Source organism: Equus caballus, chromosome 16 (assembly GCF_041296265.1).
Source record: "Equus caballus isolate H_3958 breed thoroughbred chromosome 16, TB-T2T, whole genome shotgun sequence".
Taxonomy (NCBI): Eukaryota; Metazoa; Chordata; class Mammalia; order Perissodactyla; family Equidae; genus Equus; species Equus caballus.
The window spans coordinates 48,398,088-48,423,638 of NC_091699.1; the positions used below are offsets into that span (position 1 = coordinate 48,398,088).

A 25,551-nucleotide genomic window follows, 5' to 3' on the forward strand; every position below is an offset into this window, starting at 1 on the left:
TGCTGTGAACCTACTGTGTGCCATTGTGCTGAGAACCCTAGGGTGAGGGAGGCAGCTGGGACCCTGCCCTCCAGGAGCACAGGCCAAACAAGTAAACAGGGAAATGAACTTTACAGTTTCAGAGGAACTCAACAGGGTGACATGAGAGCCACTGGGAGGTTGTATGCAGGAGGGAACAGTCTGAGGAGGGGACCTTTAAATGATGAGAAGAGACCAACCATGTGACGAGCCAAGAGAAGAGAGTGATTAGGCACAGGCAACAGTGAGTGCAAAGACCCTGGGGCTGGAAGGGGCTGGGAGTTCCTAGAACAGAAAAGAGGCCAGCCTGGTCAGAATAGCGAGAGCAAGAGGGACAGTGGTGTGAGTGAGGACTGCTATAGGGCATTACTGAGGAGTAGGGCAGGCAGAGGGTTCTCAAGGCTCTAAGAGATGCTGAGGTAGGGGTGCATATGAGCCTGCAGCAGGCAGCAGCATCTCCAAACCAGTGACCTATGTCTGGCCCTGCAAATCCAAGTGGTCCTGGCATTCAGGGTGCTACTGATATGATGGGCAGAAAACTGTCCAGTGCCTTGGCAGGGGACCCAGGGAGCCCTCAGGGCTTTGGGGCCAAGTCTGAGCTGAGCCCCCCTCCTTGTCCTTGAAGAGCCCATGGTCCAACCTGCTACTGTGTCTGCCACATACGCAGCCTCTAAAGGCCACCTCACCTGGGAAACTCAGGGTCCTTAGAGGGCCTAGAAATAAAAATCAGCTCTATCCCCAGGAGCCACTCCTCTGCTCACCTCACTGCCCAGCCCTCCTGTCAGGCTATCTGAAGGCTGGGGCTTAGAGCCTCTCCTGCAACTCGTTAGGGCCTTCATTAGCACTGCTTCCTGGAATTTAATTGAATGAAGGGGCAAAAACAGCTCTAATGAAGGTGATGCAATAGCAAGCAGCCCATGAGATGCCTCCAAGGCCCAGCCACCTGGGGCTCAGGGGCTTCCTATAGATGGTGACTGGGACTAGAGGGGCAAGAGAAGGGAAACCTCTCCTGGGAAGGATGCTGGTCACTGAGCCCTGGGAGCATGGGACATTGCTCTGCCATACTGCAGGGAGCAACTGCTGGGAATGAAGCCAACTAGACAGAGTTAAGGGAGTTAGCCTGGTTGGGGGTGGCTTCAGGCTACTAGAGAAAAGCTGCTGAGATGCTACGAGCCAATGCAAAAACCCTGGGCCACATGGTATGTCATAGCTCAGGCCAGACTGTGGGCTAGCACAGGGGATGGTCAGCAGGGGCCAGATCATCAGGGCCATTGGGCAGGGAAGAGTTTAAACTTTATTCCAAAAGTGATGGAGGGGCTGGCCCAGTGGCACAGTGGTTAAGTTTGCACCTTCCGCTTCGCAGCCAGGGGTCCGCTGGTTCAGATCCCGGGTGCGGACATGGTACTGCTTGGCAAGCCATGCTGTGGCTGGCGTCCCACATATAAAAGTAGAGGAAGATGGGCACAGATGTTAGCTCAGGGACAGTCTTCCTCAGAAAAAAAGAAGAGGATTGGCAGCAGATGTTAGCTCAAGGCTAATCTTCCTTTAAAAAAACCAAAAAACCCAAATATGATAGAAATGATTGGAGGGTTTTTAAGGGAGGGTGACATGATCTGCTATTTTAAAGTTCCTTCTGGCTGCTATGAAGAGTATGGCCCCTGTGGATGAGAGATGAGAGACACAGCAGGGAGGGAGGCAGGGGGTGACCACCATGTGGTGCAGGAGGTGAGGGTGATGGTGTGAAGCATATGGAGACAGGGTTCTCCCACATCCCCTAGGAGAAACGAGCTGGGGGAGGGGGGAGGGGACGACGACTAACGACGACATACTGACGACACACCGACACACGTATAACTGGGCTGAGCTTGTTTGTTCTAGCAGGTTTGGGCTGGCTGGTCCTGTTTCAGCCTTCTGCACAAGCTTGGCCTCTCTTCCAAATGGACATTGCTCAAACATTTAAAGAAAATCAGTCTAAAGGGGTTCCCATACCTGCTTCCTCACTTTTGTGTACCTCTCCACCTCCACTGCTGGTGTTCCCTTCCCATTTCTCCATCGCTAGTATGCCTTCCTTGCCCTGCCCTCAAGTCTTGGCCAGCGCCAGGCTCCGCAGGAACCCCAGGACTGTATTTCACAAGGGAAAAGGCCCGAAGGCTCAGGCGTGGGGCCCGTCCCTCACGCCAAACCCTGCCCTACGACCCTCCAACCCTGCGTGCGATCGGCCCGGACCACTGCAGTCCCCACTACCGCAACGTGCGGTACCCACGCCCCGCCCACAGCGACCTCCCCCAGTTCGGGCCTCTGGGCGGAGCCGAGGCCGGAAGCGGCCGCTGAGGGCGCCGCTCCGCCTCTTCCGGGGCCTCTCTAGGCGGGACTGCGGGGTTTCGGTGGCCGCCAGAGGCCGGGCGCGGCTTCGTGGAGTAGCGGCGCCTCCTGGCGGGCCTCTGGCGCAGCGCGGGAGCCGAGGCCGGCTCAGCCCCACCACCTCCTCTCCTCTCCTCTCCTCCGCCTCGCGGTTACCCCCAGCTGGCCTGCCTCCCGCCTCGTTCTGATTCCGGTCCTGGCCCCCGCCTTGGCCGATCTGCCACTCTGTGGCCGGCTAGGCCCTTCCTCCACAGAGCAGTAGCCGTTCGGCGTCCTCTTCCTCAGAACCCTCTGTGGCGCCCCGTCGCCCTCGCCCTGTTCTGACCCTCGCCCGCCAGGCCCTCCTCCAGCCGTCGCCGCCCTCGGCTCATCCTCCGAACGTCCCATGACACCCGTCTTTTTGCTTCCTCTGGTCCTGGCATCTTCAGACCCTCCGTTCCAGGACGCTTTCTCCCCTCCACCTCCCCAAATTCACAGCGGCGATCGCACGCTGATTTGGGTGATTACCCTGCTTCCTGAGGGTCGGGTGGCTCCGTGCCCATCGCCTGCGCCCAGTCCAGGGCCCGGTGCGCAGTGGGGACTCCGGGTGCCAGGCTGAGTTTGACCCAAAAGACAGGGGCAGGATAAGGAGTGGAGCTGGGTAATACTTGGAGGGGCTCTCAGAATGCTTGGTCAAGAGTGGGTCTGGGAGTCCGGCCCCTTCCTCCGCTCCGGGAACCCTCCAAAGTCAGGCAGCCCGTGGGGGGGGGGGGCCCTGGCTCCCTGAGGACCCGGCCAAGTCTGTGACTGGCAGTTCCTCACTCACCTACACAGGCTGAGGCCCCGGCCCCTCCCTGGCGACCTCTCCCCACCCTCCCCGCCCCCAACCTTCCTGCCTGCCCTCCTCTCATGCGCCAACCAGGAAGGCTTCCTGGACTGTCTTGGAACCTCAGGGCCCGGCTGCACAGTCATAACTGACCATCCCAGCCGCCTGGCCGGGGCATAGTGTCGGGTGGGTCACCGCGCAGCCCGGACTCCGGCCGTTGACCGCCAGGGGGCAGCAGAGGCCACCTTCTACAGATCTCAGGGAATTAGGCCGGTGTCTGATCCTGTACAAATCCCAGGGTGCGTAGTCTGACAGCTTTGCAGCCTTGTGTGGTTTTGAAAGCAATTTTGTTCTTTCAGACTTTTTCCAGGGCTACTCTTTCTTTCTAAGTAACTTCCAGTCAATTATTACTGTTCCAAGTTGTTTGAAAGTTAGTCAGTTGCTGGATGACTTTAAATTGAGGTCAAGGCAGACATCTGGATGAGTCCTCTGGGTCCCTCCACATGCTTCTTGCTGTTCCCTGGCTGCATCTTGGACCCAAGATGTTCCTAGCTACCAGCGCTTGGCCAGGCTGAGCAGTGGCCACCCTGCATACTCCCTGATGCCAACTGTCCAACCTCCATCTACTGTCTTCCAGCTCAGTCCCTCCAGGGCCCTGGCCCAGAAGTGCTTCACCTTCCTCCAACCCAAAATCCTACTAGCTTCTTCCAATCTCTTACCCTCAATAGCTTCGTCTTCCTGGTCTTCCTTAAAAGTCTCTGTTGGCCCTGCTCCTCTCACTTCACACAAGTTGTCTGTCCTTATCCTTTCCAGTTCTCTCTCTCTCTCCTCTACCCACTCCAGTCAGGCTCGCCTCTCCCTCCACAACACACCCCTGGTCAGGGTCCTCAGTGACCCACACGTTGCTGAACCCAGTGGTCTGTTCTCTACCCTCACCTCCTCGAGCAGTCAATGCTTGCCTGGCTCCCAGGTGCCTGCATTCTCTTGGGTTTCCTCCCACCTTCTGGCTGCCCCTGCTCAGCTCCTTTGCTGGTTCCACCTCATCTCTCTTACCTCCTGACAGAGGCCTGTTTCAGGGCTCAGTCCTGACTGCTGCCCTCCTCTGTCTAAACTCATCTCCTCTCATCTTATCCAAGCCCCTGGCCTTAGGTACCATCCACCTGCGTTGCCTCCTAGATCCAAAGCTCCAGTGTTGAACTCGAGTCACGCATACAGCAGCCAACTTGGCATCTCCACTTTGATGTCCAGTTAGTGTTTTAAACTTTTCCTTGGCAAAACTGATCTCCCTCCCAAGCCTGCTCCTCCCCCAGCCTCCCTCAGTGGATGCAGTGGCAGCTCGATCCCTAGATAGGCTTGGAGTCACTCTTGACTTGTCTCTGCCCCTCCCCTTTTACCCAATCCATCAGAGAACCCCACCATCTCACCTTCGGAACCAGCCCAGCATCTCACCCAACCGTGCCACCATCTGGGCTGAGCCGCTTGACATGTCTGTCAGGAACACCTGCAATAGCCCTCGTGTCAGTGTCAACCTTGGCTCCCCATCCCCCACCCTGGAGTCTAGTTTCAGTACAGCACCCAGAATAATCCATTTAAAATTTAGAGTTGCTGGGCCGGCCTGGTGGTGCAGCAGTTAAGTTCGCACATTCCGCTTCAGCGGCCTGGGGTTCGCTGGTTCGGATCCTGGGTGTGGACCTACACACCATTTGTCAGGCTATGCTGTGGCAGGTATCCCACATATAAAGCAGAGAAAGATGGGCACGGATGTTAGCTCAGGGCCAGTCTTCCTCAGCAAAAAGAGGAAGATTGGCAGCAGATGTTAGCTCAGGGCTAATCTTCCTCAAAAAAAATAAAAAATTAAGAGTTGCAGTAGCAACTGAATCACATCCTGCACCCTCCTCAGTTCAAGACCCTGCATTGACTCTTAGCTTTCCCAGAGAAAAATCCAAAGTCTTTATGGTGGCTGACAACGCCCTGCAACATCTGCTCCCCTCATTAGCCTCCACTCGCCCCTTCTACCATCTCCCGCCTCGCTCAGCGTCAGCCACAATGGCTTCCTGGTTGCTCCTCTCACATGCCAGGCATATTCTGCCTTAAGGTTTTACACTGGCTGGTCCCTTTAGCTGAGTGTTCCCTGCAGGCATCCACATGGCTTCCTCCCTCTTTAAATCTCTGATCAAACATCCCTTTCTCCGTGGGGCCCACCCTGACCCACCTCTCAACTCCCTGTTCTTCATTGCGCTTACCTTGCCATTTTTACTTCCTATAGTACTGAGCGTCTTTTAACAAATGACATAACTTACTGATAATGTTTCATGTTTCTGGTCTGAATCCAATCCCCCACCTAGAATGTAAGTTCAAAGAAGGCAGGGTCTTCACTTTGTTCACTGCTGTATGCACCGGTGCTGGAAGAGTGCCTGGCATATAGGAAATTCTGGTAAATACTTGCTGAATGAATGAATCCCTTTTCAGTCGATATACGAATGCATGTGTACACAGGTGAGGTGGGTGCAAGCAGGGCTGCTGCTGGGCAGGGAGACCAAGGCCCATGCTTTGTCCCCTTGTCCTGGTCTATATTATCTTGTTTTTCTGCTATAAGCAGAAAAAAGAAAAATAGAAGACCTCTGTGCTCAACTTTCTTTCTTTCTTTCTTTCTTTCTTTTTTTGAGGAAGATTAGCCCTGAGCTAACTACTGCCAATCCTCCTCTTTTTGCTGAGGAAGACTGGCCCTGAGCTAACATCCATGCCCACCTTCCTCCACTCTATACGTGAGATGCCCAACACAACATGGCTTTTGCCAAGCGGTGCCATGTCCACACCCGGGATCCAAACTGGTGGACCCCGGGCTGCTGAGAAGTGGAACGTGCAAACTTAACCTCTGTGCCACCATGCTCAGCTTTCTGACTGCTTTATCTTGTCAATATTTCAAGCAGAGCAAATTTTTTTTCAGAGCAATTTTTAAAGAGCCAAAAACAAAAGGAAAAAACCTGGGAATTTTTCAAAACATATAAAAAGGTTAATGCTGACCAAGGGCCTGCACACTCATCCTCATAGAGGCCGAGTGGCTGGAATTTGACAGCCAGGGACAAGGGATACTCATTTTCAAACAGTCTCGTGGTCACTTGGTTTCTGGATATAGTATAGTGGCCACATCGCCTGGCCCCTTCCCCCAGGAGCCTGCTGCCCACTGGTCAGGCTGGAGGAGCCCTTGCTGGGCAGGGAGAGATGGGATGGCCTCTCGGGGTCAGCATCCTTCCTCCACCCCAGCTGAGGGGGCGGGGGGTAGGAGCTGCTCTCAGCACATCCCCCTGGTCTGAGAGGCCTGAAGCCAGGCCTGGGGACTGAAGAGACTCCAGGCAGCCCTGCTGCTGCTCTGACTTGCAGCTTTCTTTGGATAGAGGGAGTGTGGGAAAAGACCCCAGGGTCTGTCTGCAGGATGCACCCTGTCCTTTATTGCCTCACACTCCCCAGGAGCCAAGTGTCCCAGGCAGGGCTAGAGTCTTTTCTGATGAGGAATAAGCCAGAGATCCCCAGAGCACAGCCCCTCATACCAGGGCACTCTGGGCAGTAGCCCCCTCTAGGCCAGGATCCAGCTCTTTCCTGGGGCTACAGGGCTCCTGGGTGAGACCGCAGGCTTGAGTCAGGCGCCTGGAGCTGATGGGAACTGGACTCAGGAAGACCCTCTCTGACCAGCTGGCACTGTCATGGGCCTAGTGGCTACCAGCTTGAGGAAATTCTTTCTTCAGGGGTTTCCCAAGCTGGCAGCCTCCTTGCCAGTTCAAACTGGATTTTTCCTGCTGCCCTTTCCCCGGCGGCCCAGCCGGGTGCGGGGTCTCTCCTAATGAGGTTTTGGTGCCAAGGCCTGTGCAGCTCCACCCTGCTGGGTCCCAGCTGATGCAGGCCTGCCCCAGGCAATGGGCAGCTTCCAAGTCCCACCCAGGCCAGGGCACCTGGGGCTGCCCTGCATCCTTGTAGCCCCTGCCCAGCTTTGGACTCCCCAACTCAAACTCAGCCCCCACATACAGCGACTCACAGACCCACCTTTATTCATAGTGGGTTTTACTGTTAATAAAAGATCAGCCTGACAGGGCACAGGATCCTTGGATTTTTGTCCCCAGACTCAAGGCATTGACAGAGGGTTGACATGGCAGCAAGGGGAGGGCAGGGGGCCCTTCTGCAGGGCTTCCGCAGAGCTCTGCTGCCCCCTGCTCAGACCCTCCCTGAAGCTGCTGGGGATGCATCTCACGTTGCCTCCTTCCGGAGGCCTCTCTCTGTCCCATTTCCTGAGGCCTCATTAATTCCTCCCCACCTCACCCCGTGAGAAAGCAGGTCTGTGTTGAGCCTGGCCCGGGCCCAGAACCCGGTCTGAGCATACCACTCATTGGTTTGGGAGGCAGGGGGCGGGGTGGGTTAGGGGACTCGCCCTGTCCCCACCTTCATCCCAGGGAGAGGCAGGAGGGGCCTCCATCACCATCCATGTCCTGGCTCCCACCCCACTTTCCAGGAACCCAGGGACCATGGAGATCAAGAATATAAAACACAGCTGATCTTATGTATAATATTTATAAAAGGGGGCTGCCAGCCTCTCCATCCCTGCCCCAGATTGGCCCCTGGGGTCTTTGACTCCTAGAGGCAGAGGCGCTCTGGGCCCCAGGCTCACTCTTCTCCCAGCAGTGAAATGTGAGCAATGGGCCAGGCTTGACGTGGGGGGAGTCCCAGCCTCCCCGGGACTGTTGAAAGTTCAGGGCAGGGGTCCCTTGGGTGTACCCACATCAGCCTCACCCTCAGAAGAGCCTGCTGGCTCCAGGTATAGGGTGGAGGGGCCTGCTCCCAGTGGAGGGGACGGGAGAAGGGGACAAGAGTATCCAAGGGCCTGAGCCCAAGTGCCTGAAAGGGACCTCGAGGACAGAAGGAGGGAAGGCAAGAGGGCTGAGGGAGGTGAGGCCCTAGGGTGCAATTGATGGCCCAGCAGCAGGGTGGGGGGATGGCTGTAGACCTGGGTCCCAGCTCTATGTGCCCCTACAGTCTGTGTGACCTCAGAGGCAGCTGCTAGGCCTCAGTGTATGCATCTGTATAAGGGATAAGGGGCTTGGGTAGGATCTGAGGCAACAGGAAGGAAGCAGGGGTACAGCCTCGCCCTGCCCCCAGCTCAGGAAGCCCCTAGAGCCTGGGAGCCCAGCAGGGTAGTGGCCCAAGGGCCTTGGTCCTGGCTTTTTAACAAAAATCTTCCACAGAGAAGATGTGGGGCAGGGCCAAATGCCACAGCGTTAGCCACGTCTTCCTCCTCCCCCCTGACTGGCCACTGGGTGGGAGCAGGGGCTGAAGAGTCTGGGTGGGGGTACTCGGACAAGCAGACAGAATAGGATGGGGGTCATCCTAGTGGCTTCCTCCATGATGGCCAGTCCCCGAGACCCAATCAATGATGATGAAGCTCAAGCTCATGGTCATCAGCAAGAGGCCAAGCACAGCGAAACAAAGGGCCTGTGGGGTCAGAAGTCAGGGTCAGGTCTGAGGTCAGGGCAGCCTCCTCAGTCCCACACCAGCCCACTGACCTCCAGGCCCTTCGCACCAGGATTTTGGGGGTAGACCTTGCCGGTTCCTTCTCAGTGGGCACGATGCGGAAGTAGAAGATGGCAGGGAAGATGAAGATGAGGCATGGGGCAGATGTGGCACCTGCAAAGTACAAGGCATGGCCACTGCTGGCTCATGTCCACCTATTGGCTAAGGTTCGGGGGTGGACCCTTCTATGAGATCAAATATTCCTTGTTGGAGGTGTCTCATCACAAGACTCCACTTGAGAGCTCTGCCTGATTCTGGAGAGCCCACCAGCCCCTTCCCGTGTTCACTGTCCAGATAGTGAAAGATAGTGTTGTTGGTGTCAGAAGAATCTGTCAGTGAACGAAGCTAGCAAAGAGGAAAGGCAAGCCAAGAGATAGAGACAAAGCCTTGAGGATACTGAGCTCCTGGATATAACTATTCCTGAAGGCTTTTCCATTATTTGAGCCAGTACATTCCTTTCTGCTTAATTCATTTTGAGTTGGATTTCAGACGTACAGAAGCAAGAGTCCTGTCTATGATAGCCATGATACTCAGTCCCCAGGTCTGTGTGTCAGCCCCTGCAGACTTGGGTTGGAGAGTCAGTCTCCTGAGTTGGGTCGCCCCAAAGATATCTCAGAATTTCTGATCTTCCAACTCAGAGCCCCAGCTGGGATGGGACAAGGGACAGAGCACCAAACCTGTAGTCCTATGATCCTGGGCTGAATCAAGGCTCCCCACTTACCAACTGTATGGCCCTGCTACTCCGTTAATCACTCTGAACTTTAGTTTTCTTGTATATGAAATGGGGACAAGACCCAGCGAGACCCTTTGTGGAAGCCCCTGACCCCTGGGCTCCATCCTGTCCCCCAGTGAGGAGGACAGTGGTTCCAAGTCTTCAAAAGCAATTAGAATAGCCTTAAAGATAAAATCTCAGATGAGAGGCCAAGCAGTCATCACTTAAATGTAGGGCATGAGCTCAGGAATCTGCCAGGATTTGCATAAGGGAAATTCTCTGGGGCAATACCCTGCCTCCATACATAGCAGGGCCAGACCCTTACCAATGATCCCGAAGATGCCCAGGATGGTGGGGGCAAAGATGACCAGCAGGTTGATACAAATGAGTAGGCTAGTGGCAATGAGCGTGTGCCGCAGCCAACTGAACTCCTGGCTCTGAAAGAGCATCTGCTGGATGGCGCGGCGCACCTGGGGGCCAGGAGGTGAGAGTCATCAATCTGTCAACCCTATCAGTCCCACCCACCCTTAGTCTGGCCACCAGGCCATCTGCCTACCAGCTCACCGGAAACAGAACAATTGGCACTGTGAGCGTGACTGCCGTCAGCACAGCCACACGCACACACAGGATCAGCACATCAAATGGGTCCACCTTGTTGTAGGTGTGCAGCAGCTCTGACTCCACCCCGTCTGTGGCAGGCAGGGAGGGTGGTCAGCAGGTGGCCCAGGGAGGAGGTTGGACTCTGAGCCTGGGTTGACCCTGATGCTGTGGGGAGTGGCAATAGACTCACCTCCACAGCTGCAGGGCACAGTTAGGCATCACACACCTACTGAGTGCCTACAGTATGCAGGGTGCCATGGCCATCGGCCAGTCCCCTGCCCCCCAGCCTGGCCTCTGCCTCTGACCCCATGGTCCAGCCATACCGTAGAAGGTGAGGTAGCCGAAGAGGGCAGCCAGGAAGTACATGACATACATGACGGCGATGGACAGGTTGGAGATGTGCTGCATCTTCCTCTTGGAGGGGCTATGGGGCAGCAGGGAAGGGGATTGGTGCCAAGCTGGGTCACACTGGGAGACCCCCATATGCCCCAGGGTCCCTCTGGCACCACACTCTCACCATCTGGCATCTGAGGAAGCCTCCTTCTTGCCCCCTGTCAGCCCTCACGGCAGCCATAGAGATCTTTGATAAAATGACTTGGCTCTTGTCACTGTCTTCCTCCCTTTCAGGACCACATCCATTCTCCACAAACAAGCTCAAGGCACCCGCTACTCCCTCTCCCAGCCAGGGACACCTACTCTTTGAGTTCTGTATAGATGGGCAGCACCTCGGGGTGGCAGACAAAGGCGAAGGCCATGATGGGGATAGTGTATGCCGTCTGGGGAGACATGGGAACTTTGTTAAGGCAGCCCCTCATACTCTCACAGGGTCCCCTACCCCCACCCTGGCCCATCAGAACCTGTATGTTGAGTGTGAAGTAGCTTGGGGTGCAGAAGGCTGCGGCCTCAGTCTCCACCTCCAGTGGTACCTCCTCCTTGATGACCTCCGTGAGGCTGACGTTGCCTGTGGTGTTGGAGTTGGGGGGCAGCGGACAGGGCACATGAAACTTTTTGTAGATGACCTGTGGGGGGAGGATAAGGGTATTGGGGCTAGGTTAGGCTGTCTGGGAAGTCACTATGAAGCCACATCTAGATCAGGACTGGAGGAGCTGCCTTCTAACCCAGGCTTCCCAGAGAGATCTGCCCCCTTTCTCTGACAGAGGACTCTCTTAGGACACCTGCCCCCTCCCTCAACCAGGATGGAGGGTGACTCACTGCAATTAGGAAGAACACCATACAGCTGAGAGAGAAACCGCTGGAGTAACCCAGGTAGCCTGAAAAGTTGCGGGGTGCTGTGAGACTGGGGGTCCCCTTCTGTGCATCCCTCCAACATCCCCCTCCAAGGCCCTGGCTCCACCACACTCACCAAGCTGCCGCATCAGTGCCAGGGGCAGAATGACAATGACAGAGACCAGGATCACCAGGTAGTTCCCATTCACGTACCAGTCCCTGCAGGGATGGGAGTGAGGAGCCCAGATTAGAGCCCATCCAGTCTCGGGTGGAGCCGCCTGCCTCTACCCGCAGTGAGGGTCACCAGTGGTGCCATACTTCTCCACAGCTCTGAGTCTTCCCTTCTCCATCTGCAAATGGGCATTCTCACAGAACTTTCATTCTGGGGGAGGTAAGGAGTAAGGCTCCTGCTTGGTAACCATTACGATTATAGTCACTGCTGTTGTTTTTCTCAGGACACACAGATCTGGGTCCAGCCACCCCAGGGAGTGGCCCCAAGGGACCCAGGGAGGTGGGAGAGATGAAAGAACCTGGCTCTGGGCGGTGGGGCATTTTCCATGGGAGTCCCAGGGACTTGCCAACAACCTGTACCCCTTCTGCATCATCCTGTGCATCCTGCATCATCCTGCCCCACACCCCTAAAGGACACGGGGCGTGGGGAACTAAAGGTGTAAGGAATGGGACCCTCCTTCACAGGCAAGCCCAAAGGCCAACCCTTTGGGAAAGGCCCCCAGGGTCCAGGGGCAGAAACCTAGCTGTTTCCCTCCTCCCTAGAGCTATTCTCAGCTTCACAGCCCCTCTTGCCTGGGCTGTGTTGCCAAGGGCAGGGCCTGGCTGTCTTCTCTGTCCCACCCACAAAACATGGTTGATGTCATCAGTGCTGGCTAAACTGTTGATGGGCAACTGGGACACCAGGGGCTTAATTTCTTGGTGGGGGGGGGGTTGTTAACACGCAAGCCACAGTCAGGAATAGCAGGCACTTAGAGCTAAGCCTTAGGCTTTCAGGTCCCCCGCCACTCACAGGCTGGGTCCAGGGCCAGGCAGGGCCCAGCTTCCTCAGCCTCAGCACCCCTGGCCCCCACGTGGCCCTCCTGAGGGGTTCCCCCAGGTGACTGAATGTTGACTCTGAGGCAGCTCTCAGCCGCTCCACCAGCCACTTGTAGACTCTGTCTCGTCTCTCCCATTAGCCCAGCCTGGGCTTCCAGGGCCAGTGTGGTCGTGGAGGGGTAGACTAGGGCCTCCCGCCTTCACCCAGCCCGCCCCACCCTGGGGCTCACGAGGTGTGATCCTGAAGGTTCAGGAAGGCCCGTATGACGAGGGGCAGCTCCGACTTGATGATGTACAGGTAGCTGGACATGGCTGGGGGAGAGGGGTGGGCAGGCACTAGTGTCAGTCAAACCAGACAGCCTTCAGACTGTCCACCTGCCCACCATCCACCTGTGTCTGCCCTCCAGCCTCACCTCCAATGTTCTGCAGTGTGATGGCCAGGGCCGCTGCCAGCTTTCCTGGCATCCCAAAGGCACGGTAGCCCAGCTGCTCATAGGCACGGATGCCTGCAGATCAGGAAGTTAGGACAGTCAGAGTGCTCTCCCCAGTCCACCCCTCCCCTGCCACAGGTTGGGTTTGAGGCTCACCCACAATCCCTGAGGACTTGAGTAGCAGGTGGATGGAGTAGCTGGAGAGCAGGGCAATGGCTGTCAACAGGAACCTGGGGAAGATGGATGAAGAGAGGCTACTGGGGGCTTCCCTGGCTTGCAGGGGTGGTGAGCTTTGGGAGGCCTGGGTGTGTGGGGTCTGTGACTCAGTTGTCTGGACCCCTAACAGGTGTGGAAGCAAGCTCAGCAGGCTCCAGAGGTGGTGAACACCCACCACCAGTTTGATCCAGTGTGGGCCATGACCCAGAAGGAATCCTCTGAGCAGCACCTCCCCTTGAGTTCTTAGAACAAACATGTTTTCCATTTAGGCTGCAGGGCAGAGCTCCCAGGTAGGGACACATGTGTCCACACAAGGCCTGGGCATGGGGATTTGTCCATTACGTGTAAAAATGGTAGAAGGACAGACTCAGGCCTGTTACGCTGGCCTTGTGTCGTAATCTCAGTGGCTTTACTGGGAAGTGAGGTATATTTGTCTGGCCATGGCTGGTTTTTTTAGCCGTGGTTTGGGTTGAGTGTAAGTGCCCACCCACTGTAGTCTGGGCAGGAACTGGCAGGTCCTGGGAGGTCATAGTTGGTGGCCTGTTTAGGGCTCCTATCTTTAGAAGGTTTGCTGACGGCACTCACAGGAAAAGGATGATGCCCGTATTGGCCATGGCGTAGGCGAGCCCGAGGATGCCACTGCCCATGATGGCATTGCTGAGGTTGAACACTGACATCCCGAATGATGTCTTCCCCTCGAACTGCAGGCACCAGAGTGAAATGAGGAGGGATGGGGGGAGTCAGCAAGGCATGGAGGGCATCTCAGTGTTTGCCATCACCGTCCCTCAGCCTCCCATCGCTGCCCCAGAGCGCCTCATTACTGCACCCAAGCTCCCAATGATGCCCTTGAGCGCCCCCTGCTGCCCCAGCTCACGTCAGTGAAGTGCGGCTCCTTGCTGGGGCTTTTCTGTAGGAAGCCCTCACCCTCAACACAGCTCCGTCTGGGGCTTTCAACCCTGCAGGCACAGTCCAGGGCAGGCAACTCAGCTCCAGCCCCTTGCCCTACACCCTGCCCTGAGCCATAGCTGGGTCTCTCCTCTGCTCACCTCTGGTTGCCTGCCGTAGGGGTGACAACTGGGAGTAGCCCCTCCGAGTGTTTGCCGTTGGGCACCAGCTCCACCATCTCTGTCTGCACAGGTGCCTCCATGGCTCGGGCACCACCACGAGGAGCACTGGCTCTCACACCAATACAGTCAGAAATCTGAAGAACAGACGGTCCTCTGATTACCCAGCTCCTTGGGCCCATGGCCCAGCCTCCCATAAGTCTGCTGCCGTAGCACACCTCCCAGAGGGTCACTAAGGACATACGTGCACATGCAGCTCTGTTTGCTCCCTCTCTGGGCCCTGCCTTTGGGAGAGTAGAGCTTGGACACTGGGTCCTCCAGGACATCCTGAGGGGCCATCTCAGCCAGTATATAACCACCCCCCTACACACACACCAGTCCAGGCAAGCCCTTGGGGTCTCACTTTACCCATCTGTGAAGTGAGGGTCAGCTGGATGACCTGAGTTCAGAGCCCCGTGGTGCCAGGACCCCGAGATGCTGAGTCCAGGCCTCCAGACCCTACTCTGGGGGTGGGCCCTGGACTGACTCCCCCTCCTCAACATTAATACTGGGAGACGTTTTCCTGTGCCAGTCCTGTGTGCCAGGGGCCTCCTAGTCAACCTAGAATGGCACTGCCCAACGGCTGGAGGCCTCAGGAGAGGGTTAGGACTGTGGGCCCTGTTCCCAGCCGCCCGGCGGGCACTGCTGGCAGTCAGAACAAAGGACCCTCTGTGGGCTGAGAGCTGGCGCTGGGAACGGCAGGCGCAGAGGCTACCCCCCCAGCTCTCCCCCACACCCCCCCCGCTCTTGGAGCCAGGAGGCCTGAGGCGGTGCTGGGTAGCTGGACACCTGGGCCCTGCCCACCTGGCTGCAAAGGGCCCTCAGGGGGCCTTCCAGGAAATGGGTGCCCCAGGGCCCAGTTCTCTGGGCCACACAAGCCTCACCTTCCACACAGCCCTGGTCTCAGGGCCATGTTCTCCTTCAAGCCTCTCCTCCGCTGCTAGGGAATCCTCCCTCCTTAGGTGCCCACCCACCACGAGTGGACTGTTTGAGCAGATTCCTCATTTCCTGGAGCCCCAGGCCAGGAACTCAGAGCCCCCCAACCCTGCCCACTGCCCAGATAACTCACTGGTCCCTCTCCCATCACTGGGGCTGGGAGCCATCTACCCCAAGCCCAGAAGGTACCTGGGCACAGTGCCCTCAGGATCTATAAGGACATCCTGAAGGCCAGACAGGCCAGCAGGAGAGCTGAGACCAGAGTGGAGACCAGAGAGGGGGCAGTGGGGCCGGCCCGGTGGCGCAGCGGTTAAGTTCACATGTTCCGCTGCTCGGCGGCCCGGGGTTCACCGGTTTGGATCCCAGGTGTGGACATGGCACCGCTTGGCACACCATGCAGTGGTAGGCGTCCCACATATAAAGTAGAGGAAGATGGGCACGATGTTAGCTCAGGGCCAGGCTTCCTCAGCAAAAAGAGGAGGACTGGCAGTAGTTAGCTCAGGGCTAATCTTCCTCAAAAAAACCCCCCAAAACAGAGAGGGGGCAGAACTGCCAGGCAGGTCAGCCAGAGCCTGGTCTTGACACTGTGGCACCCCTTCCACTTGGGAACCCTGAATCCTGCCCTGAATCCCTCATACCCCCTTCAGATCCTGATGGTCCCAGGTCTGCTCTTGAACCTGGAGCACCAGGGGTCTCAAACTTAGCACTCAGGGCTATGGGTGGGTAGGGGAGGCTAGGCTGGGGCCACAAGTTTCAGACCTCAGGCCCCACTGCCGGGGAGGCAGCAGCCATACAGAACTGACCAGAGGATCACCCCACCATTATCCCAGGCAACCCTAGGCCATAGTTCAGATCCCAGGCACCTCAGGCCTGGGTTGGCACCTAGCACCCTTGGAACCCCTCAATCTGCCTCTCCTTTCTCTGATGCAGCACTTCTGCACCCTTCTCTCCTCCAGCCCTGTCCATACAGGACCATGACAATGTGAACATCTCTTCCCCTGGACCAGAGTCCCCAAGTTCAGCCTATCTTCAAGGCCTGAGCCTCACCATCAGCACCCCTCCAAAGATCCCAGCTTGCTGTTGAGATGCCAGCACCTGGTCTCCAGAATCACTCCAGAGTGCCCCCTGCCTCTCAGCTGGGGTTGCCCTTGCTGGGCCTCCCGCCCTGGGCAGGCTGGGACAGGTCCACAGAGTGCTGAGTTGGCAGCCCGGACAAAGTACCCTTTCTGCCTTAATATCCTTCCCTAGCAGCCAGGCATTGCCTCCAGAGAGACCAGAGCCCATGGCATGGTCATGGCCATGGTGCCTTTGGTTCCATTCCCCCAGCAGAACCAAGGCCTAGACCTTCAGGGCCTATTACGACCAGTCACTCCTGGGTCTCAGGCCAGCCTGAGATCCCACAGAGGACATGGAATATCCTTCCTCAAGTGGCTTCCAATCTGGAAGGGACAAAATCCCCAAACACATCCCCCATCTTATGGCTCCTTCTGCAACTGAATGTGAGGCCTGCCTCACTGTGTGACCATGGGCAGAGTGTTCCCTGCTCATGACCTCAGTGTCTTCCTGTCCTCCAGGGATTCCGTGAGGTTTGGCCAAAGCTGGGGACACAGTGAGGAGAATCCTCATGGCCTTTGCCTCCAGAGCAGTTTGTAGGCTCCCAGAGAGGGGTCAGGCTCTGGGATGGGGCGATCACTGTGACCTTGAGCAAGTCATCAGAATGGCATCTTTCATGGGTGCAGCATGGGCTTGGGCAGTAAATCAATGGCCCAGGCCACTGCCCTGGGGCCTGTTTGCTTTGCTGGGAGATAAGGGCCAGGAGGGGCCAGGAGCCACAGGGATAGTGCTGCAGGTAACGCCCACCCACGCAGGAATCATAGGGTGAGAATTTGTCAGGCACACCTCGGCAGGTGTTGAGTTTGGCTAATTAAAGATTTCAAGGCCCAGGAATCTAGGCCACCTTGGGGGCCACTGCTTGTGTCAGCTGCTGTGGGAAGTACACCTCTGTCCCAGGATCGAGGTCCTGGGAGCCACTAGGGCTCTGAGCCCTGATTTCCTCCCCAGTGCTCAGGACATAAGTGGGTCTGCAGTAGCAGGCTGGCTACAGGGAGGCTTCTATGCTGTCCTTTCCTCAGTCCCATGGCCATATGTGCGGATGGAGGCACAGACCCCAGAGCTTGCTCCCATGGCCCCCAGGCTTCCTGTGCCTGGACAGCCCTAACCTCAGCCCACATCTCAGGGGAGAGGCAGCTGGCCTGACTTGAGTGTCCACTGTGGTTATCCCTAGGGCCTCAGGGATGAGGGTTGCCCCTAGTTCCAGCTCACCCATCCTTACCACTCCCCTCCTTCGCTGAGACAAAGTGTCCCTCCTGTGGGGCCAGCCTGGTGGTGCAGCGGTTAAGTTTGCACATTCCACTTCAGCGGCCTGGGGTTTGCCGGTTCGGATCCCGGGTGTAGACATGTCACCCCTTGGCAAGCCATGCTGTGGTAGGCGTCCCACGTATAAAGTAGAGGGAGATGGACACGGATGTTGGCTCAGGGCCAGTCTTCCTCAGCAAAAAGAGGAGGATTGGTGGCAAATGTTAGCTCAGGGCTAATCTTCCTCACAAAAAAAAAGTGCCCTTCCCAGTGTGGCACCCCTCTGCTCACCTGCTTCTCATGGCTTCAGAAGGAAAACACCCTCCTAGGACAAGCTACTGGTCAACAGTCAAACTGAATTCAATGGACACATCTGAATTGTATGTTCTCAAGGCACAGCCATAGGGATTGGTGGGGAGCTGATTGCTGTGGTCAGGGTTCTAGGGATAGGGCACGTGAGAGGGTATTCATAAGAGGGGAGGGTACTAACACACACCCTTTGTCTCTTCCCCACACCCACAACTCCAGATTTTGACCCCAGTAGATCAAGTTCCCCATTCACTACTCCCTCATCATCAACAACACTGGGTAAGTGGCTACTGTGTGGCCAACATCCTGCTGGTACTGAGGGAGTGGCATTGCAGGAGGGGGCACATCCAGGGGAAGGCAAATGGCCCAGAACATTGACATATTGGCCACACCAATCCCATATCCCCTAGCTTCCTGGCCCTGGTGACTGAGGTCTGTGCTTCTGTGTTCTGGGCATCCGGAAATGTCTAGGAGGATCTGAGGGGCCCAGCTGGGGCCGGAAGGTGGACTTTCCTGTGACAGGGTACATTTTCTGGATATCCAACAGATGTTTAGAGTTGGGCCTAACCCCAGATACCTAGACCTACCCTCCTGCCAAGCCCTAGACCCTCCTTGCTTAGGCTGCCCCCAGTGGAGGCTGCAGCTGGAACCTCTTGGCTCAAGATTGGGCCAAAGCCAGCAACAGCCACCTCCCCCACTGCCAGCCTGCTGAGAGGGACGTGCAGCCCAAGGCCCAGCTGAGGCAAAGGACAGGACATCACGTGCCTGTGGCCCCCCAGGGGCAGGGGAGACCCCGGGCCAGCCAGCCCATCCTCCTCCCTGCTGACCCGGAATCCCCTGGAGGCGGCCAAATATTTGGACAGCCGGACTTCTGGCCCCAAAGAAAGCTGGAGCAGGGGCCGGGGGCAGCTCAGGACTCATTAGAGACCCCAGTGTGGGGCTAAAGGCAAGGTCAGCCTGGAGGAGAGGCACCATTCAATGTTAGGAAGAAACAGAGAGAGGCAGAGGGAGGGAAGAGAGAGACAGGGAGAGAAAATGTACACACACGATGCATGTGTACTGATTCAGACAGAGATGGACAGAGGCACAGGGAGATAGAGAAATGCAGGTGGATATAGAGGGACACAAACAGAGAGAGATACAGAGAGAGAGAGGAGAATAGATATTCAGACAGGAAGACAGAGAAAGAGAGACAACCAAAGAGGTAAGAGACAGACAGATGGCCAACCAGTCAGAATAGCCAGATGGAGAAAGAGACAGAGGCAGCAAGACAGCAAGAGACCACAAGACACAGCCAGCGAGAGACAGAGAGAGCCCCGGAAGGAGCAAGAAGGGGAGAGGGAGCCAGAGGCCCAGGTGAGGGAGCAGCAGGCCCAGTAGGCACTTCAGGGATCACAAGGCAGAACTCTGCAGGACACCACAAGAAGGCTGCCACAGCATTTCCAGGTTCCCACAAGGGCATGTTATGCCCCCATTAGCCAGGTGCAGGGACTTCCAGAGGTGGGACTGAGCCCACAAGGGACGCAAGGCCAGGCCCACCTGGAAAGCTCTAGCACCCATGGCTCGTCTACTCACAGAATGGAAAAGATACATGGAGATGGATATGTTGGAGTGACCTCCATCCTCAGTGGCTACACACGTGTGCAGACGTGCCGGCTGAGAGGCTGTGTACAGGACGTGGCCCGCAGAGCGGAAATTCAAAACCAAGCCACCCCTGGCTGATGGCCGGAAAGCCTGTCCTGCCCCAGAAGCTGGTTCTTCCCTTTGGCCCCCAGAAGCCCTGCCTGGTCCTCTAGAGTGCACCCCTGCATCTGTCTTCTTATCCAGAGTCAAAGGCCAGTCCTTTACCCACCAGACTGTGTGCACAGGGTATACAGTGAGTACTCTGTAAATGATAAATGAATGGAATGGGTTCAAGGCTCTTAGCAAGCCCCCAGCTCATCTCAACTGCTCCAAGTGGCGCTTGGCCTCTTGCTGTGTCTACACTAGAATATCCTCTGCAGGGCCACTATCCTACTGCACATCCCACCCCAGCTCTCTGTGCACACAGATGCCAAAACTGTACCTCCTTCATAGCCAGTCACTCCCTCAAAACACGTTTTCCCCTCAAATTGAGTGCCTGTCCCCACACCCAGCCCAGACTTTCTAGGTGCACTCTGTTCAGCTCAAAAACCTTTCCTGACCCCACCCAGAGTCCATGAACCACCCAGCCTGTCCTGTTGTGCCTCAGTTTCTCCATTTGTCCAGGGCTCCAAGGCTACTTGCTAGGACAGCAGGCATCAGGACAGGAGCAACCAACTCTCATGGTCTGGTCACCTGGAGCCTGGACTGGGGGGTTTTTGTGACATGGCCCAAAAGAACCAGTACTGAACAAAGGGTGGCTTGTGAAGCCAGTGAGCACAGGGGGCTCTATGGACCCAGGCAGAACCAAGTTCTGAGATGTGTACCCCTAACCCTCCCCAGAGATACAGCCCCCTACCCCCAACCCCCAGGAGTCAGAAATTCTCATTCCTGATTCCAGTCATTCCAGCCCTCTTAGAGATGTGCCAAGTCTGGCCTCCATTTACCTGGGATTCCTCCCACTTTTGGTGCTTCTCGCAGGAAGCCTTCCATGGTTGTGCAGAACCTCCCCTCTCAGAATGAAACTGTCCCCAGATCGCTCCAGCTTTGTATGCTCCAGAGTGAGAACCTCTGAGGGATTTGCTTCCTTTCCAGAAGGAAGTGAGCCCCCATGCCAGACTGAGTGCGGAAGAAGGGGTGGAAGGTCCAAGGGCCTCTTCCAGGGACAGCACAGTGGCCCAAAGGCAGTCTTGGAAGGAAAGGCAGGACTGGCGCTGAAGGAAGGATGGGCCTGGGTCGATGTGCCCCACAACTGCAAGGGCTCAGATCACTGAGTGGGGGGTAGGGGTGGCGGGGGGGGGGGGGGAGGGGGGTGCTTCTCACAGGCCCCGCCCCTGGCCTCCTCCTCCCCGGGTGTAAACAAACGCACGCATTCGCTGTGGCCAATCGAAGGGGCCAATCGGGCGGGGGCGGGCTCCTGCAAACCAAGTCGAACTCCCTTCCCTCCGCCCGCCCGGCGCACTGTGCTGGCTCTCACACGCCCGCCCCGCGCGGGGCGGAGAGGAGCGCCCACGGAGCCCCGCCTTCAGGCCAAGGAGCCACACGCGCCCTGTGCCCGCCGTGCCTGCTGGCCCAGCTGCAGATGGCACGGGCTCGGGGACCAACATGTGCCCTGCAGCCCCTCAGGCAGCCTGGCCCCATTTGCCCTCAAGCCCCTGCCCAACGCAGCCGGGATAAATATACTCAGACTCCCGGCGTGCCAGCCTGGCCGATTTGCCTGTCAGGCGCCCGTCGGGGCAGCGTTCCAGGCCTGCTCCCGGCCCCTCTTATGCCCCCCTCCGGGACCCTCTCCAGCCGGTCCCCGCGGGCCCTGCCTCGTGAGGCCCATCGCGTACCGCCCAAGTCTCCAACAAGGCGTCTTGCGGCCCCAGCCCCGGGTGCCGCCGACCTCCGGCTGTCCCGCCTGGCCCTGCCTAGAGGCCCCGAGACGACCAGGCGCCTCTCCCAGGACACCAGCTCAAGCTCGAAGCTGAGTCTTGACCCGCAGGTCCCCAGATCTGCTCCCCGAGCGCGCGGGGCTCTGACTTGCCAGAGCCTGGGGCGCCTGCCCGGGGCGGAGCGGGCGAGGGCAGCTGCTCAGAGCCCAGCTACCGACGAGAGGGTGGACAGTAGGACTGGGCCCACCCGGTGCCCCTGGGCTGGAGGTTGGCGCCCCCAGTGGTACCTGGCCTCGCGGGCGGGGACGCGCGGTGCTCCGCTCAGGCCAGTGCAGTCCGCTCTGCTCCCGGCGGAGCGCAGCGGAGGGGAATGAAGGGCCCCGGCCCCGCCCCGGGCCCGCCCCCCGCCCGCCAATCCCTAGCGGCCCGCGGGAGGAGGGGCTGGTCTGGGGAGAGCAGGGGGCTGGGCAGGTCTGGAGTAAAGGGGCAACCTGAGCGCCAAGGAGCCCCTAGGTAGGAGATCAGCTGCTCTGGGAGGGGCTCAGTTGATTCTAGTGGGGGGAATTATTCAGTCCAAAACAGATTCTCTCCAGGTCTCTGAGTGCCTGCTTAATCCCTGAAAGGCTCTGTGCTCCCGAGGGGGGACAGGAGGGGCTCTTCAGCGAGAGGAGCCGAACCGGGCAATGCTTACCTGAGGGAAGGGTGATTTCCATGGGGGACTTTCAGACATCACTCAGGCAACAAAATGTCTTTTCTGCCTGCCTCACACTTTCCATGCAGAGGTGGGGTCGGGGTGAGGAGGGGGTTCTCTGCATCCATTCCTCTGTCTTCACTCCAGATATTCAGAAGAGATTGAAGCTGGAACAGACAGGGGTAGGGACAGTGAGGACAGGAGGAGGGCCAGGCTTGGCTAGTGCTGAGCCTTGCCTGGGATCTCCCTGGCTATGCCCCCTCGTTTCTTTATTTCTAAGGAGTAGGAGACAGTTGTGTCTGCCCTTGGGGAGTGAGGTCTAGGACTTGCTGCCCTGGGAGAAGAGGTTTTAGAGTGTCCCCATTCTTACCCCTGCCTGCTTCCCACCCGAGGCCTTGGTGCTCAGAGGTGGGTGGTGGATGTTAAGGGCCCCCAGGCCCAGCTGGCATCCCTGCTGGGGGAAGCCTTGACCTTGGGGGTGAGCTGGGGTGGGGAGAGTTCCCAGAACAGCTGTGTCCCTTGCTTCTCAGCCATTGCCTCTGATCCGATTAATCCCATGGCCTCTGCTGTTCCTGCAAGCTGGATGTCTCTGTGTCATGTCTGCCCCCTCCCCGGTGCTGAGGGGAATGCCCTAGGAGGACAGGCCTGACCCCTCCCCTATTTGAGCTGGGAGTCAGGACTCTTGGATTCTCTTCCTACTGACTCACAGCACCACCACAGCCAAGCCCTAGCGTACCTCAGTTTCCCTGTGTGTCACAGGAAGTGCCCCAAGCTATGAGCCAAGGGCAGGGGACTCGGCTTGGCTGGGAGTGCTGGGAGTGCCAGAGGACGGGGACTAAAGAGAAGGGCATTAGGATGGTGGCAATCCCTGAAAACCTCAAACCACCCGAGCTCCCGTCCTGCTGATGGCTGAAAAATAGCAAGGGACGGACTTTCCCTCCTGATCTGGGACTGGTGTCCCCCCCCAAGTCAGAGCTTACCTAAGACTCTCAGCCTTCAAAGGGGCTTGAGGACTCCCCATGCGACAGAGTCAGGTAGGAGAGGTACTGACCAGGGTCTCAGTCTGCCCCCTACTTCCCACCTGCAGACATCCTGGATGTTCACAGAAGCCATTTGCAAAGGGCTGGGTGCTCCCATTGGCAGTTCCTGAGGGGCCAGACCTGGCTTCAAGGTCACCCAGCATGTGGGTTTTGGGGTCCTCAATCCAAACGGGAGGGAGCAGGAGTGGGCTGGGCTAGGCTGCTGTGGGAGGCCAGGAGGCAGCGTGATGTGGGGTCCCTGGGCCAGGCCAATTGTGGCCAGGCTGGAGGAGGGGCTGCCTGTTTGTTGATGCTAGGCTTGGACCCCCGCCAGGGCAAACACAGCTCTGAGGCCTTTCCCGCCACCTGCCGAATCTCCCAGCCCAGCCTGTGGTGGCTGGACAGCTGGCAGCCGAATGGGGTTCTGAGAGCTGCTGGGTGCCTTCTCCCCGAGGCTGGAGGGCATGTCCATCCATGCTGCCACAGTATTGGCAGCAGCCACCTGGAGTGGAGGGTGAGGGGAGCTTTATCTCAGCCTTCAGCCCAGCCCCCACATCTACTCCCCCATCTCGGGAAACTGAGACACAGGCCCAAGAGACTGCCGAACATGTGAGGCAGACCTGAAGGTCCCAGGGTCACTCAGATGCTCCTTCTAGGGTCCTGGCAGCCCTTTGCTCCCCTCTTCCCTCTTCAGTCATCCTCTCAGCCTCCAGTAAGGCAGCCTCCTCTCATTTCCCCTGGTACACCAGCCACACAGTGCCCCAAGACTCTCTCTAACTGTGCCCCATGTTCACCTCCAATCTGGTCCTCCCCAGAGCCCAGCATCTGTATCCCTGACTCCTTGGACACCCTGCAGGCACCTGCCTCACACCCAGCTGGCTTCCCTGATATTCTCCCTACCTGCTCTTCTTTCCGGTTGGCCTCTCCACCTCCCTCACTGTCCGACTGGCCACAAGTTCCTGCTGTTCGCAGAACGTGCCAGCCTTCACCTCCCTGTGTCTCTGCCCTCCTGGTTCTCCACCCTGTCCCACCTCCTTGGCAAACTCTTACTTGTCCTTCAACAGCCAAATGGAGGATCACCTCTGAGAACCCTGCCTAAGCCACCAGGCAGAACGAGCTCTTCTTTTACTTCCTGTGGCTGCTCTTGCCATCCTGCCACACAGCTCCAGCCTTGGTGTCTAAAGTGCTCTTTATGGGCTGTCTAGACAGGAAAGCTCCTGCCAGGTTGGAGGGTGTGAATCAGGAAAAGCCTGATGGAGAAGTGACCTGTGGGCTTGGCTCTGCCAAGGGGAAGAAAGGCATGTGCCAAGTTGGGGAAGAGAAAGGGCATTCTGGATGGAAGAAGCAGCTTGGCCACAGGGAAACTTAAGTACGTGTGTGGGATTAGCACCAATAGGTGGAGGGCTGTGTTCAGGGGCAGGACACTTGGCCTGCAGTCTTGTTGGGGGTTTCAAGGCTTCATAGGAGAGGGTGGTTCTCACCTCCACACCCCAGGGTTAGGACCCACACCCACAGCTCCTAACTATGCTCTGCCCAGTTTGGTGTCTGGGAGGTTCCTCTTTGGGTACAATACTGGGTTGGGGCTTAGTTGGCACAATAACCCTTTGGGTAGGGTTTAGTTGACACAATACAGGGTATGGAAGTATAGAGAAGATCCATAGGCAAACCCTCCAGTCTAGCCCTCCCCTGGCCTGGGTCCCCAGAGCTGGTGACCTCTTGGCTGAGGCCTACCCCACAGTCCTCGCCTGCCTTCCCTCTATCCGCTGAGATCTGGCCCCCAGCTTCTTTGGCCACTGAAGCAGCTTAATGAGTCCAGGTCACGTGGGCTGTGCTGCTGCCTGTGGGGAGGGCCCCAGCCCCCACTGGCCACCCAACCAGGCCCTGACGTCAGCGACATTAACCATCCACCAGGCTTGTCTAATCTCTGGTCGGTGGCTGGGCCACGTTAGTCCCACCAGAACCAGAGCTGAAGGCTGTGAGGGCCCTTAGGGACACCTTGAGGTTGCAGGTCAGGCAGGGATGGTGGTGGCTGGAGGTGCTCACAGTAAATGCCCTCTACCCACAAGACTAGGGTGTGGCCACTGTGCCTACTCTGGATTAGCTCTCTCTGATCCTCTGCCCTGGACTGTGAATTAAGCATTGGGTACCCATTGATCCTGCTCCTTAGGCTGCAATTACACTGGTATGGTGAGTGGAGCTGAGAAGACTTCTGGCTTGGAGACTCAGGGCCCCCTCCCATACTTGCTGGCATGGATAGGGCAGCTTAAAGCCAGGTAGCATCCCCAGCCCAGGGGATCCAGGAATACAGGTCCTGAATCCCAGATCCTGTGGTCAGAACTATGTGTGGGAGAGGACTTCCTAGAGGGTGGGGTCCAGCCCCTGCATGGCGTTTGGGCTTCTCTCTGCCCCTTGCCCAGGAAGGCTGGGGAGCTCATTACCTTTCTTCCAAGACAAGGTGGCTATGTGGAAGACCCCATTAGCCTCCCTCCCCTGACAGATTCCTCCCTCTCAAGCCTACCACCTTCAGCTCCTCAAAGCCTTCTGTCTTCTGGCTTGCCTCCCTCATTAAATCCCGCTTTCACTCTCCCCTGCCCCACCTTGCTCCAGTAAACTGCTCAGGCAGAGGGTTGTTAGTAAAGAAGAGCAGCCCCAGCTCAGCCAGGCCCAA

General features: G+C 57.5%; 1 protein-coding gene across 19 annotated transcripts; it reads right to left on the minus strand.

The window, feature by feature from the left end:
* Positions 1-1,291: 1,291 nt before the first annotated feature.
* SLC38A3 (solute carrier family 38 member 3) lies at positions 1,292-24,135 on the minus strand. 19 transcript variants are annotated; one of them, XM_070238869.1, is made up of 19 exons: positions 21,461-21,522; positions 20,244-20,510; positions 17,659-17,807; positions 17,345-17,555; positions 14,020-14,174; positions 13,848-13,929; positions 13,559-13,674; positions 12,914-12,987; positions 12,740-12,832; positions 12,557-12,638; positions 11,416-11,498; positions 11,265-11,323; positions 10,910-11,071; positions 10,749-10,828; positions 10,376-10,476; positions 10,017-10,141; positions 9,778-9,922; positions 8,751-8,854; positions 7,726-8,662 (listed from the first exon to the last, which is right to left on the minus strand). In XM_070238869.1, exons 3-19 carry the CDS (start codon positions 17,667-17,669, stop codon positions 8,558-8,560), a joined length of 1,788 nt encoding a protein of 595 aa, XP_070094970.1. In that variant the 5' UTR covers positions 17,670-17,807; positions 20,244-20,510; positions 21,461-21,522; the 3' UTR covers positions 7,726-8,557. The 19 variants fall into 19 exon arrangements, 15 of the variants coding, with proteins under 15 accessions (XP_070094965.1, XP_070094974.1, XP_070094970.1 ...); XM_070238872.1 differs by having other exon boundaries at positions 8,734-8,854; positions 21,461-21,516; XM_070238864.1 differs by lacking the exons at positions 7,726-8,662; positions 21,461-21,522 and adding an exon at positions 1,870-4,685 and having other exon boundaries at positions 8,734-8,854.
* Positions 24,136-25,551: the final 1,416 nt, after the last annotated feature.

Bases quoted from the DNA above. Each gene is read 5' to 3' on its own strand.
- SLC38A3 (XM_070238863.1), bottom strand. The intron at 11,499-12,556 runs GTGAGCCCCAGG...CCATCCCTGCAG, and splicing joins AACCTTCAGGATCACACCTC to GGACTGGTACGTGAATGGGA. The intron at 8,663-8,750 runs GTGCGAAGGGCC...CTGACCCCACAG, and splicing joins GGTCTACCCCCAAAATCCTG to GCCCTTTGTTTCGCTGTGCT.